This window comes from Eulemur rufifrons, chromosome 7 (assembly GCF_041146395.1).
Source record: "Eulemur rufifrons isolate Redbay chromosome 7, OSU_ERuf_1, whole genome shotgun sequence".
In the NCBI taxonomy this organism is placed as follows: domain Eukaryota; kingdom Metazoa; phylum Chordata; class Mammalia; order Primates; family Lemuridae; genus Eulemur; species Eulemur rufifrons.
The window spans coordinates 153,066,366-153,081,572 of NC_090989.1; the positions used below are offsets into that span (position 1 = coordinate 153,066,366).

The 15,207-nt window shown below is 44.1% G+C and overlaps 1 protein-coding gene across 4 annotated transcripts in view; it reads right to left on the reverse strand.

Moving 5' to 3' along the window:
- Positions 1 to 15,207, reverse strand: part of MAP4 (microtubule associated protein 4) — a 205,785-nt gene that overhangs the window by 11,702 nt on the left and 178,876 nt on the right. For 2 of the 4 annotated variants that reach the window (XM_069475625.1, XM_069475627.1), the window contains 7 exons: positions 13,125 to 13,231; positions 12,041 to 12,256; positions 8,814 to 8,997; positions 7,679 to 7,750; positions 7,267 to 7,559; positions 5,720 to 5,833; positions 3,666 to 3,758 (listed from right to left, as the gene is read on the reverse strand). In XM_069475625.1, coding sequence (XP_069331726.1) covers positions 3,666 to 3,758; positions 5,720 to 5,833; positions 7,267 to 7,559; positions 7,679 to 7,750; positions 8,814 to 8,997; positions 12,041 to 12,256; positions 13,125 to 13,231 — 1,079 coding nt within the window. Of the gene's footprint in view, positions 1 to 3,665; positions 3,759 to 5,719; positions 5,834 to 7,266; positions 7,563 to 7,678; positions 7,751 to 8,813; positions 8,998 to 12,040; positions 12,257 to 13,124; positions 13,232 to 15,207 lie in introns of all 4 variants that reach the window. The other 2 variants (XM_069475629.1, XM_069475626.1) reach the window with 2 other exon arrangements.

Below are 15,207 nucleotides of genomic sequence, written 5' to 3' on the forward strand. Positions count from 1 at the left end.
CTGGCTCTCCATGGTCCTCTATGTGGTACACAACCATCCACTGCACCTACACACCTCGCCATACGTGTGTGCTCACACAGGCTGTGCTGCTGGTCTTGGAGGGCTGCAGGCCTACTACAGATACCAGTAGATGCTATGGAAACTAGCTGCCAACAGGTCTTAGCACTCATTACACATATATATCCCCCCTTGCAAGGGTGAAATGGGACCAAAACTGCCATAAAATCTTTTTTTTTTAATTTATTTATTTTTGTTGTTGAGACAGAGTCTCACTTTGTTGCCCAGGCTAGAGTGAGTGCCGTGGCGTCAGCTTAGCTCACAGCAACCTCAGACTCCTCGGCTTAAGCGATCCTACTGCCTCAGCCTCCCGAGTAGCTGGGACTACAGGCATGCGCCACTATGCCCGGCTAATTTTTTCTATATAGATTTTTTTTTTTTTTTTTTTGAGACAGAGTCTCACTCTGTTGCCCAGGCTAGAGTGAGTGCCGTGGCGTCAACCTAGCTCACAGCAACCTCAAACTCCTGAGCTCAAGCGATCCTCCTGTCTCAGCCTCCCGAGTAGCTGGGACTACAGGCATGCACCACCATGCCCGGCTAATTTTTTTTTTTTATATATATATTTTTAGCTGTCCATATAATTTCTTTCTATTTTTAGTAGAGGTGGGGTCTCGCTCTTGCTCAGGCTGGTCTCGAACTCCTGAGCTCAAACGATCCGCCCACCTCAGCCTCCCAGAGTGCTAGGATTACAGGCGTGAGCCATCGCGCCCGGCCCTATATAGATTTTTAGTTGTCCATATAATGTCTTTCTATTTTTAGTAGAGACGGGGTCTCGCTCTTGCTCAGGCTGGTCTCGAACACCTGACCTCGAGCGATCCACCCGCCTCGGCCTCCCAGAGTGCTAGGATTACAGGCGTGAGCCACCGCGCCCGGCCCATAAATCTTAAATTGGGGCAAGCCATGGAAGAAGCCACTACACTGAACAATTAGCATATCACTCCCTTCCCTCCCCTGATGTCCTGGCTGTCATCAAGGGGTATGTCTGTGTATATGTGGGCAGCATTTTTGGAGTACTAACTGGGATCCTGCTCCAAGCCTTTTATCCTGGTGGTAACTGCAGAATTTCTGTCTGTGTGTATATGTGTGTGTTTGTGGGTAGGGAATGGACGTGCAATGCCGTTCAGCCTGACAGCAGACCAACTATTTTTAAGGCGCACATTTGTTTGTGGTGGCTTTATGGAGGGGCCGATGGAGGCTATGGAAGGAACTAAAGCACCTTGGTCTAGGCTGTGGCCAGCAGCTGTTTACCTTCATCTTCCCACCCGGAAACACTGCTCACAGTGGTTTCCTAATGCTCTCTGTTGAAGAGAGCCTCCTAAAATGAAAATGCTGTAAAAAAAATTCACCCTCAAAAAAAATCTTGTTCTGTGGGGGGCAAGGGCAATATACGTAACCTAAACTTTTATGCCCCCACAATATGTTGAAACAATAATAATAATTTAAAAAAAAAGTCTTGTTTGAAGTCATGTGTAGGCAGCATGGACAGATCACAGTAGGTGATGAATCAATGATGACTATATTCAGAGCTCTTATATACACTGTACAACATATATAAATAAATTTCTATGTCTCACCCACACAAGCAACCTAATTCCCTCAGAACCCCTGTTCACCTTGTTTCACCCAGGCCAACCCTGCAAGGAAAAGCCAGGGTCAGTGGCTACCTGAGCCCCTCACAGGCTGGGTCTTTATCACCTCACTTGAGCTGATCCCATGCCAGGTTGGCTAATGTTTGGCCAACCACCAAGCTGGCCAAGTATACTCTATCTGAGTGCAAAGGATGTCGTTTCTACTCAGGCCAGGAAGAGCCAGTGGTGAGATGACTAGGAAGGAGAGGCAGGAAGAGAGAGTTGTGTGGAGCAAGAATGCAAGCTCATGGCCACAGTCCTCACAACAGAACTGCTGGTGGGTATCTGTAGGCCACAGGCAGAATGGCATGACCAGTGAGGGAGTAGGAGGACAGAGTCTGAAAATGAAAAGGGTAAGTGCAGCAGGACCTAATCCAGTTCAGGACAGTAAGCAGAAGGAACCAAGTAAACACAAAAGAAACCAGGGCAGGATGGGCTCTCTAACTTGGGGGCTTGAAGCGAAGCAGTGAGGGCAGTGGCTGTGTGTGGCAGCTCCAGAATATGCCTCTGGCACAGCTTTGCAGAGTGCCACTGTCACAGGACAAAAAGAAAATACTCAGGGTGTTCTTTACACACAATGAGACTTTGCCCTGTTTCTCCCTAGACCAGAACCTCCATGTGAGCTGGAATCACCTGTGTCCTCAACACAGATCGTAGAGCTGGCACAGAATAGCAGCATGATAAAAAGAAGGATGTCTGGATGGAAGAGGGAAGGAGACAAAAAGACATGGAGGGAAAGGGGGCTAAAAAGGAGGTGGTGGGCAGGGACAAAGGAGGAAGAGATCAGAAAAGGAAAAAAAACAAAAACAAAAAACGAGGTGAGTAGAAAGGGAATGGGAAAAAGCACGGAGAGAAAAGGAGAAAGAGGCCAGGCACAGTGGCTTACACCTGTAATCCCAGCACTTTAGGAGGCCTAGGTGGGAGGACAGTTTGAGACCAGCCTGAGCAATAGTGAGACCCTGTTTCAACAAAAAATAGAAAAATTAGCTGGGCGTGGTGGCTCATGCCTGTAGTCCCAGCTACTCAGGAAGCTGAGGCAGGAGGATTTCCTGAGCCCAGGAGTTTGAGGTTGCTGTGAGTTATGATGATGTCACTGTATTTCTAATCTGGGTGACAGAGGGAGACCTTGCTTCAAAAAAAAAAAGAAAGAAAAAAAAAGGAGAAAGAGTAGAAAGAGGATAAAAAGAAAAAGTAACATAGATGAAGGAAGAAGCAGAGAATGGGTGGGAGGAAAATGTTAATTCTGATTTTATAATGACAAGGATTCAAGGATGGGCTTTGGAAAGATTTAGACATCTGTCTCAGAGAAGGGACTCCCACAGTGCTACATGGGATGTAGACAGACAAGTGCATCCCAGGAATGGATGTGAGAGAGGCAACAGGCCTGCTGCTGATCGCTGCCCTCAGACCAGATCTCTGATACGGCTGGAGGAAAACCCAAAGTCTCCTGCCCACAGGGGTGAAAAGATACCAAGAGAGGGCCAGGTGCAGTGGCTCATGCCTGTAATCCTAGCACTCTGGGAGGCTGAGGTGGGAGGATTGCTTGAGGCCAGGAGTTCAAGACCAGCATGAGTGAGACCCCATCTCTACTAAAAATAGAAAAATAAGCTGGGCGTTGTAGCACAGGCCTGTAGTTCCAGCTACTTGGGAAGCTGAGGCAGGAGGGTCACCTGAGCTCAGGAATTTGAGGTTGCTATGAGCTATGATGACACCACTGCACTCTAGCTCGGGTGACAGAGCAAGATTCTGTCTTAAAAAACAACAAAAAAACATACCAAGTGAGTATCACCAGCTTGTTGTTTATGGGCTCACCAGAAACACCTGGTCTAAACACACTGGAGCATTGTGGTTTCCCCTCACTTAGCTAGACTGCTTCTCAGCAAACGCCCCAGCACAGGACACTGTGGAGCTGGCCCTCTCCCCAGTATACCCCACAATGGGCTTTGCCTCAGATGCCAGCTAGCCAGAGCTTATACTTACATTACCACCTCCAGGGACATGCTTAATATTGTCCTTGGAACCACACTTGGACTGAATATGGCTGTAGCTCACTTTTTTGGAGACTATCTGGACCTGGAGTGTTAGAGAACAGAAAAAACAACACAAAGGGAGAGGAATGGTTAGAACCAACACAGGGCAGGCAGTGAGTCCACACGTGATCACAATGACCAACAAAGAGTGTTGTTAAACCTCCACCCCCACCGTCAGTAGAATAAGTATGGAAAAGCACAGGAAAAAGAATTTGAAAGAGCAAGAAGGGGAGTGAAAACACGAACAGACAACACGAGGACAGAAGCAGATGTTGCACATGTGCTGCACGGTGGTCACCACTGCTCCTGGGGGCTGGGCTGTGATTCACAAGGCCAGACAGCAGCAGGCCCATGATGCCCAACCAGGCACAGCCCCACCTCCTTCCTTTGCTCCTTCCCTAAGAGCTGGGGCAGTGTCCCTGGCTCTGCTCTGCCAGAGTCCTGATCATCTGAACCTGTCCCCACCCAAGGAGGGCACTTCTTTTAATCTAGGGTCTGAAATTGCTGGAGCCAGACCCACTCTTGGAAGCAAAGGCTGTTCTGAGAAGCACTGGGCATCTGGCTAATAGGACACAGATCTGATACTAAAACGAAGGGAGGGGAATTGCTCAGATATAGATGCAAATAGATACAGACTCATGAACACCTGGGGAGCGTAGGTCTCAGGTTCAGCAACTTCCACATTTAGCCCATTTGCCTCAGGGCTCAAGAAAGCACAATGTGACAAGAGTTTTAGATCTAGCCTTATTTTTGATTCTTGATTCAAGGGTAAAACACCTTCTTGAATACTCCAGATGCCTAATCCTATGCCCTGTGAGATTCACATAAAAAGAGAACAGGCTGTAGGCAGGGCTGCAGTGATGCACAAGTCTGGGGGCACAATCACACTGTATTGTATGAGAATGGCTCCTACTGGAATTGAGAAACACAAGGGCCCTGGCTCTAAGAGTCTGGAACAAAGAATTCTTCTTGGACCTTCTCAAGAAGGGATAGTTGCCAGCTTCCTTCCTTTCTTTGCTTCAGAGCTGGAGGCTCTTTGTAAATGAGGCAGCCTCCAGACTGAAGTTTTCCACAGGGTACAGAAATCCACCTGGAGAAACTCCAACCCATACACCTCGTTGTACCTTGTCATTGCTGGCCTTCTTCACAACTTTAATGATGAATAATTGGTTAGCAAAGCACTTCCTGATAAGCTCTAGTCTGAACCAGAGACCCACTAGGACCTCTCTCGTTAGTAGTCACCCAGAAGCCATGGCACAGCCTTCTTCACCCACCCCACTGTACTTAGTCCTTGGTATTGAGACTTGCTGAGATGGCCCATCCTGGTCCCTAAGGACTGGAGCTCAGGCTTCTCCGGCAGCCCTTGGCCAGAGAGGCACACCCATGTGCCACATTTAAGGAAGGAAGGTGTCTAAAAGCAGGCTAGAAGGGCCTGGTTCCAGGGTGTGGAGGCAAGGGGACAGCTTGGCTCTAACCTCCAGCTGATCCTACCTGCCCTACACTAAGTGGATTTCTATTGGGAATGAGCATCCTACCTTTCAGTTAAGCCAGGACAAATTCAAGCTATCTCCATACCCAGCAGCGTTATGAGTGGGGTCTTTTAGTTCAAGTAAACGCACAGGGGCTCCAGGGTTCCAGGTGGTGGAAGATAACCACTGCCATATCTTCTTTCTGAGGATGAACCTGGGTATGCCGTGTGTGTGCATACCAGGTGGGTTTCACATCAAGGACAGTGTGAAGGAAGTGACTGAAAGTTTTTGGATCCATTTATCTAGCCGAATAAGTATTCCCCAGAGGGCTAATGGGCTCCTAACTGTTAACTTTCAGGGTTAATACAAAAAATTTTCTGATGGCTGAGTCACCAAGCACAGAAAAGGGAACATGGAGGAGAAGTAGAAACTAGTTAAGGATAGGAAAAAGAACAATAGAAGGGAAAGTGACTCAAGCTGGAAGAAATACCCTACCATCTTTAACCTTCCATGGGTAGATCTAAATAAAACTCACTTTCCCAGCAGGTGGTTTCTGTGCACTTGCAATTGGGCCGGCTGTTTTAGTGACTGCATTAGATTCAGGCTTTCGCGTTGGAGCAGCTGCCTCTGTTTTTTTCTCTACTTTGGCCTGGATGGAGATAAAGGGAGTGCAAATTTCAAACCAAGAGGATAAGAGCTCCAATGCCAAGAAGGGAAGAGGGCTGTAGGGGATTCAAATCCAGGCCAGGCCACCAGGCAGAAGCAGGTCACCCTTAATTCCAGGGAAAAAACACAGATTTCCTACGGTAGACCAAGCCGGAGATCCCTGAGTAGAGGACCACAGGGAAAAGAGCTGCAGACTAAAGTCTTGAGACATGAGGGAAGAGATCAAGGCACCATTTATGGAGAAATGGAGCTACTGAAGGCTAAGAAGACCAAATCAGTGATCTCTTTTGAGTGTGTGTTGGGGTTATCACTTCCCAATCACAATACCCTCCCACTCAGAAACACCATAGCCATAGGGAGCCACTACTGATGATGGGAAATGTCACGTTCTTCAGGTATGTAGGAAGAGAAAACAATCCACTAGAAAAGTTACTCACCACCCCCCACCAAGACCTCCTGCAACTTCTGCACCATGAAAGAAGAAGAAGAGCAAAGAGAGGGGGAGATGGGCCACCAGCACCACAGGCCAGGGCCTGGCTGGGAACACCAGAGCCACAACTGCTTACCAGTGAGGCCCTTACCCAGACTGATCCCAATTTGCCATCAGTGTCTTCCACCTGTGCCAGGATTCTGCCTCATTTTTTTCCCTCCTCAATATTTTAGCTGTTCTGGATTGAAGCAATTTAAGTATTCTCCCCTGGATGGTGGTGGTGTAGTGCTAGCAAATGATGTAGGTGATTGAGATGGTACTACTCCAGGGACTCGAACATTCTCAGATGGACTTTTGCCACCACTTTTTTCACACACTGAGCCCCCATGGTTGCTAACAGTTAAATAATTCTGGGATTGATGCAACCAGAAAATCCTTAAAGTGAAGCGTTGTCCTACCACTCCTTTCTCCATCCTACTACTGTGGTCCTTGTTTAGGAAAGCCAGAGGATTATAGCACAACCCATCCTGGCCACAAGAGGACACCCTATCCTCTTTCAGACAGACTCCACCCAAGTCATCGGTTGTGGAACTTAAGAGGTGATCCTACCTTTTGTCTATCCTGACATTCACTGTGCAAGGTAAGAACCATGAAAAATTGGGTTTATGTCAAGTGTCTCTCATTCTCACAGAGTCTCTGAGGCCTCCTCTGTTTCTTTTGTAAAGTAGAAGAATCCTTTTATCTCCAAACAAAAATGTAAACCCAAACCCCAACATACAGAACAGAAGCCCCTCTGATTGAGGTGGGAAGAAGCAGCCCAGAGCTCAGCCCACCTCTTCACTGCTGCTGGGGTGCAAAGCCCACTATGGAGCCGAGGCTGAAGTTCTCTGATGCTGAATACAATGTCTTAAAGGCTCCCCTGGTGGATGAGGTGGGGGAAGACGCAGGGGCCAGCACATCAAGGACCCCAAGTTCCTTGGACTCACCCGGCCTCCTCCAGGCTGATGCTTGATGTTTTCTGTGGAGCCCACCTTGGAGCGGACATTCTTCAGATCAGGAGCAGAAGCATTGGTGGCTAGGCGGCTCATCCTGGGGGCAGTGGAACTGGGCTTGGCTGAGGTGGGCTTCTTGTCCATGGAAGGAGTCATGGAGGGCCGTGAAGGCATGGGTGTAGGCTTGACTCGAGCAGGGGCCACCCCTGTTGGGGGAGCTGTCCCGCTGACAGTGGTGTTTTTCTTCACAGAACTGGTGGAGGTGCTCTTTGAGCGACTCAAGTCAGCTGCTAAGGTAGGAGTGAGAGAGAACAGTTCAGCAAGAGAGAGAAAAAAGGAGACTTCAAGCCATGGAAGAGGCGGGAGTTCAAGTTAGAGTTCCACAAAGTGGTGGATGGGGTATTACCTGGTGGTGGATGGGGTACAGACTTTGCAGTCATCTTCTTAACTTCTGCAGGTTTTCCCTCAGTCTTAATGGCTGCACAAACATATACTTATTAATACAATACTTAACAAACTGACCTATTGAATGGCACATCCAATACTGAGATTCCTCATTATTTAACAATTACTGAATATCTACTTTGAGCCAGGGATTTTGCTAGTCTCTGGGAATAGAGTAGTAAATTAGAGAGCTATGTAAAGACTGTGCCCCTATGTAGCATACAAGGCCAGGCACTGCATCTTATTCCTCAAGCGATCCTCCCATTGCAGCCTCCTAAAAGTGCTAGGATTACATAAGTGAGCCACTGTGCCCGGCTGGCGTCTTATTCTTCTCTAGAGTCCTGACAATGCCTTCTACATGGCCTTAGAAGTAGGTTGTTAATACCTGCCTATGTCTATTAAATTGTCTATTTCTTTTTTTTTTTTTTTTTTTTTGAGACAGAGTCTCACTCTGTTGCCCAGGCTAGAGTGAGTGCCATGGCGTTAGCCTAGCTCACAGCAACCTCAAACTCCTGGGCTCAAGCAATCCTCCTGTCTCAGCCTCCCGAGTAGCTGGGACTACAGACATGCACCACCATGCCCGGCTAATTTTTTCTATATATATTTTTAGCTGTCCATGTAATTTCTTTCTATTTTTAGTAGAGATGGGGTCTCCCTCTTGCTCAGGCTGGTCTCGAACTCCTGAGCTCAAACGATCCGCCCACCTCGGCCTCCCAGAGTGCTAGGATTACAGGCGTGAGCCACCACGCCCGGCCTAAATTGTCTATTTCTTATCATATAAGCCCATGACCACAATGTGCTCGGTGCTGTGGAGTCACTAAGGAAGGAACAGTGAATTCCACCCAGGAATTCATGAGAGTCCCTGTTGTTCAAGATTTTTCTGAATACATACAACGCTAAGCTCACACAGAGATCAAGGCTTGTTCAGTATTAGGCCTACCAGGCTGCCACTATTTCATGTACCCCACTAAGGACTGGTGTATGAGCAGGTCTGCACAGCTGTCTGTGATGCCGGCTAGAGCTATGGCTAGGGCAAAGCCAAGGCCCCATTATCCTCCCCATTAGTTTCATGGCAGGGAAGAATAGGCACTACTCACCAGTGGGCCTCTTGGCTAGGGGTGTAGGGGGGCTCCTACTGCTTGGCACAGCTGAGGCAAGAGCAGCAGCTGTTGTGGCTTTAGGAACAGTCTGGGTGCTCTTGGATCCAGGTCTGACGGCTGGGGCAGAAGCCGGCTTGGATGGTGAGGCCCGCTTCTCAGGAACCTTTGCTTCTGTGACAGACTGGAAATAGGAAATTGGGAGTAAGAGCTCCAGGTCAGCAATAGCCCCAGGAAATCAAGTCACAAGATGGTTCTATATAAGCATGTAGCAAAGAGCAGGAGATACCGTGGGTTGGCAGCTTGTAATGGGAAAATATATATGGCTCTAAGATCTCCATATAAAGCGAGGAACTGGCCATGTAGGAGTGCTATGTGATCTGAGGTCAGGAAACAGGGACTCAAATGACCTTGATCCAACCTGAGCCAGTAAGAACAGCCCTGACAAGTATATTACAACAGCCTATGTTTGCCTCAGGATCTACAGCATTAAATACTAATATCTTTAATGTAATAAAATCTACTGTATTAAATACTTGATGAAAGATTAAATAAACATATAAACAAAACAAAACCTAAACATTATATTCAGTCAAATTCAGCCATTCTTTTGGTTAACATGTACCTAGAGAGTGCTGAACAGGACCGGGCTGCAGAAGGAGAAGCCACTGGCCAAATCCAGGTCAGAAGCCTGAGCTCCAGCCCTAATCCGGCCCCTACTTGCAGTGTGTTCTTGGACAAATCACTGAGCCTCTTTGAGCTTTAGTTCCTCATCTGGATAAAGGCGATTATAATAGAGCGTCACTAAAGACCAGCTTTGATAATATGTGGAGTTAAAGAATAGAGGAGTGAAGTCTCCGATAGCACAGAGATGGTAAGAAGGGGCAGCACTGACATCACAGCTATGATCTGAGAGCAAAAAGGAAAAAGTCTCTCAAGTGTAGAATGCATGGCATCTGGGTCACTCTAGTTTCTCTTACATGGAAGCTGGTAGCCTCGCCATCAATAGGGAAGGGAAGAAATCCATTTAGCCTGGTTTCTACAGGAATAGGGAATGAAGATGCTATTTCGATAAGCAAATATACCACATTACTCATGAGAGTAAGCCAAACCAGACACAGTGGGCCCAGCTCTTTTCCTCTAAGAAAAACAGCCACACAGAGGGCAATATGTTCATAGACACAAGCAGGATGTTTAAATGGAAAATCAACTAAGGAGATGCTTAGAAATTAATGGCTGGAATCCAATCAAATAAAGTCTAACTCTGTAAATGCATGGTAATGTCTACTTCCACAAATAGAGACCCCTAAGGTTAGAATCAGGGGAAATGGTTCTGCTACCAGCTCTGTTGGGAACATGTTTTGGGATTTTGTACATGAGGGGGTCCCTCTCTTATGGCTCTAGAATTTGAGGACTAAATCAGATGCTCTCTGGGGTCTCCTGCAAATTTTCAATACTGTAACTATGATTCAGAATAATCTAGTATAATCTTACTATTTTGCTAGTAAGGGTGATAAGGATAAAATAAGTTAGAAAAAAGTACTTAGGATAGAAAACTTTAAAGTATGTGACATCCTTCAAACGGATCCTGGCCTTAGCAAACTGTAGAACCAGCCTGGCCTTATAACTGGAGTTATTTTGTTGTTTCTCAATTTATATTTTCTCCTCTGCCAGAGTCACAGATCTACTTATTTTTTTTTTTTCTGAGTAGGTTTTTCTCCCTTTGTTTGCTCCTATAAATCTTTCTGCTAAAATAAGGATAAAAATAATCTCGTTAGACTTTAGTTTTTAATCTCACAAAATGTTTCCATCGGTTTCTTATCTAAAAGAGATAACATTAATAATTATAATGCAGAGATCACCTATTTAGGTCAGCTATATCTCAAAATGCTATCTAAAAGCTGTATGGGAAAAAGCCATAAAAAAACAGTGCTGACAGAAGGCCCTGAGCATCAGCCTGGGAGTCAGACCCAGGCTCAAATACTGGCTCTGCCACTTAGTAGCACTTGACTTTAGAAAGATTATTTAACTGAGTTTAAGCTTCTTTATCTATAAAAGGAAGATAATGAGAAAGAGAATTAAAAGAGTTAGTGTATATTAAGTAATTAGTACCATATACTTCCTTTTAATTATTACTATAGAGTGAAATTTCACTAGACACCTCCTTTCCTCCCTGCCGCTGCCGCTGCCGAATAAACTACAGGGAGGATCTGCAGCCTCCAGTCACCTTCTCTCTGCCCTCTTATTCAAATAAGTTGGGTTTTTTGTTTGTTTGTTTGTTTGTTTTTGCAGCAACTGTAACCTGACAATCAAATAAGTTGTTTTCTAAAGACCAAGAAAAGCAGCCAACTGGGTACATGAGGATCAGCGAGAAACCATTACAAGATTTTATCATTACTAGTCTATGTTAGGATTTCTCAGTTTCTTGGACAAGGTTTCAACCTAGACTACAATTCTTAGGTTCTAACAGTTTTCTTTACAATATTAAATTAAAAGCTGACATTTTGACATGGGAAACTATTTCCCACTGTGAATTTAAAGAGTACCACCAGGCTGACTTAAAAGCCCTTCTCAAATAAAACAAGATGTTACGGAAGGCAGCCACAGCCTTCACATACCCTCTCTTCCTGAACAATCCTGTAAAGCTAATGCTGCTCCAAATGTGACCAGTTTCTGGGCAATACGGAAAGTGAGGATGACCTGGAAAACCGGAAAACTTCAGGAGTAGCTCAGTGGAGGTAAGCAAAGTAAGTTATCACATGATGCTGGAACATGTAAGATAAGCCGGAAGAGCTACTTATATCACAAAAGTAATGGGTAAAATTCACTTCTGCAGGATGATTAAAGAGAAAGACAAATAACTGCACTTGATGTGAGAATTACACACAAAATGAATATTAGATTAGTATGTGGGATAGAGAAAATGGGTTAATAAGTGCTTAAATAGGTAAAGAGTATGGAGTAGTTGAGAAAAAGGAGGAGGAATCAAAATTGATGGAATATTGCCTCCAACCAGGGCAGGGAAAGGTAAATACTATAAAAGGGCTACAAAATGTTATGGCTACATCACTGGGTCCCTAATCTGATTTTCAAACCTCCCTTCCTCATGTTTCCCCTTCCTTTTCCCAATTCCACCAGCCTGATTCCAATGTCTGGCTGCAGTAAGAGCTATCTGACATTCAGAGGGGAAAACTTTTCCTTGGCACAGTAGTTAGGTAACTACTTACCTTTGGTTTCACATCTCGTGACGGTAAGGTGGAAGGCCGGACAGTGGTGGCAGCAGGGCGTTTGGGTGGGGCAGCTGGTACTGAGCCTGATGCAAGGCTCATGGGTTTTTTATTCGACCCACCAAGGGTGGTGGGAGCTGGCTGCTTAGGGAGAGAAGTGGGCTGTGTTTTGGCTTTCGATGTTGAAGTCTTTGCAGGCTGAGAGGTGGCCAAAGGCTTTAGGTTGATTGTTGTTTTTTTTATTTTATTTTTTTTATTTTTTTAAAGGCCAACATCAAACACACAGACAAAAATAAAAACAAATTAAAAAAAGTATAAATTGCACAATTCAAAGTAAAATTATAAGCAATGAGGATTGATGCAACTGAAAATCAGCATTCCTTTCTTCTGAGCTCAGTAAATAGAATGACAAGAGGATAGAGATAAAAACAAAGAATTGAGAATTGTTTCTTAATGACAGTGACACAAATTCCAGCAGTCTGGCACTTGCAGATCTAAATCCAGTAAAACAATTAACTAACTTTTAATAATTAACTATTAATTAGAATTAGAATTAATAGTTAATTCTATTAATAGAGAATTCTATTAATATAGAATTGTTGGGTACAATAATTCTATAAAGAAAATTTTCAGGAGGTGATTAAGCCATTATTATCTGTATCTCAATGGCATAACATCGGCCATATCCTACAGTGTGGCATTCAAATTTTGCAATAAGCATCATTATGTGTCTGAAGCTATGATCCACCTTAAAAATCTGCATTCCCTTTTTATGAATGGAGATTTCACAATCTATTTCAGAATAGTTCTGCAATTATCCTTTTGGTTGTTGTTAAGGGAGGCAGAAACAACTTCCATAGGACATTTTTACAGACATATCAGGGTCAAGGACAGCAATTTTGAAGTTTGCTTTAGGCCACTATGGTAAAATGGGAACATAAAACATTTTCTAAGCATGTCCAAATGTGAGGAAGGACTCATAATAGCTCAGAAAAAAGAATTCTGTTTACAATTCAAGCAATAATAGCAGAAGATACTATATTTAAAAATTATAGCAGAAGATAACCACCATTCTGGCACCTACCTTTGTCTTCTTCTCTGGGCTTGGTGGGAGCTCCTTGTTTGGTGGGGTGGTGATGTCATTTCCGGTCACACTCACAGCAGGCCGTCCTTCTTCAGCCCTGGCTATTCCTAAAGGGAGGGAGGTGGGAATTATAATAAGCAAATGTTTTTCACACCCATTTTGAAAATGCAAGGCTTAGCAAAGATAAACCACTAACTAGCATTACATTCTGGAAAAAGCTCCACAAGGCTGTGCTGCTGAAATGTGGACAAGACTCCTAAGTTCTCATTGTGAGGAGGATAGTTTTAGATTCCACAGACTCAGGGATCTTGTCCCTGTGGAGAACCAATCTAAGTGGGATTAGCACAAATGATCAGTGAAAAGAAATGGCCCTTAAAGTTTGGTTTTCTTTCCCTGGAGACCAGCAAAGGGGTTCTGTCTCCCAAACACTAGCTCCTGGAGCACATGGGACAAAAACCTCTTCTACCAGAGCCTATCTCTTAGGATAAAGGTTGCCGAGAGATGGGGTAAGAGCCAGATGATCATTCAATGTCCTCCCCTTCCTTCCTTTTCCTGTATAGAGGACCTGAGATTAACTTGATCTAGTTCTAGCAGTGACCCAGATTTCCAACAAGCCCGAGGAGACCCGTGGAACCAGACCCATGGCCAGAAATAAAGTCTACTGCCTAAAGTAGTATAGCCTCCTCTCTGTGGAGAGGTTACTCCAGATTTCAAAAGGACTACACTTGAAAGCATTAAAATACCATGAAATTTATAACCTTGGTGAGGGGAAGGCCTTTCTAACTGGCACGAAGTCTAGCAACTAGAAAAGATAAGTTTGGCTAAAGAAAAATAAAAAACTACTGTAATAGTCAAAAGGCAAATGGCAAACAAAATATTTGAACCTCATATCAAAGACAAAGAGTTTATTCTATAAATTACTCCCACAAATCAATAACTCCTAAAAAGGCCAACAATCCACTAGAAAAATGACCAAAAGAATATGAGCACAGTTTATAGAAAAAGAAATAAAAATGTCTTTTAAAAATATGAAAAATGTCTAATCTTAAGTATAACAGAAAGTAAAAATTAAAACGACACCAAAATGCCACCTTAAAACTAACATATTGTCAAAAGTTCTAAAATTTGAAAATAACTGTTGGGCACAATATGGGGAAATACACTGGGTAGGTGTGTCAACTGGTACAACCAATAGGCAGGGCAGCCTGGTAGGATCTCTGAAAATCACAAATACTAATAAAGTATAGTCCAGAAATCCAATTCTAGAAATTTATCTTAGAGGTATATTTGCACACCAGCAAAATGGCCAGTGTGAAAGGTTTTTCACCAAAGAATTGTTTCTGAAAGCAAAATACTGAAACAACCCAGAAGTCTGTCAATAGAAAACTGGTTAAAATAACATGGCAGAAATATCAATGTAATCTCTAAATCTGAAAAAATAAAGCATGAAGAAACTTTTATGACAGATATGGAATGATCTATATTAAGTGGAGAAAAAAAAGCACACTGTATGTGTAACATGAAACCATTTGTCTAGAAGAGGGATAGAGGCAACATACTATTGCAAATACACTTATATACGCATTTTTAAAGAACCTTTGGAAGGATCATAGTGATTAAACATGACAGTGTTTGTGGAGGGGAAAGGATGAGACACGATCTGGGGAAGTTAGGAGGCTTAAAAACTTTTTGAGAAATAATTACAGATCCACAAGAAGTTGCAAAGAAATATATAGGGAAGGTCCCTTGTACCCATTCACCCAGCCTCTCCCAATGTTGACATCCTACATAACTATAGTACCCTATCAAAACCAAGAAACTGAGACAATCCACAGAACTTACTCAGATTTTTCCAGTTTTACATGTATTAATACTTGTGTGTGTGTGTGTTCTACACAATTTTATCTCACGTGTAACTTTATGTAACTACCCCCAACAATCAAAACACACAACTATCCCATTACCACAGTGCTCCCTCATGTTATCCCTTTATAGCCACATCTATCCACCTTTTCTAATCCCTACATCTTTAGCAACTACTAGTATGTTCTCCATCTTTATAATAACTTCCACTACTATGTTC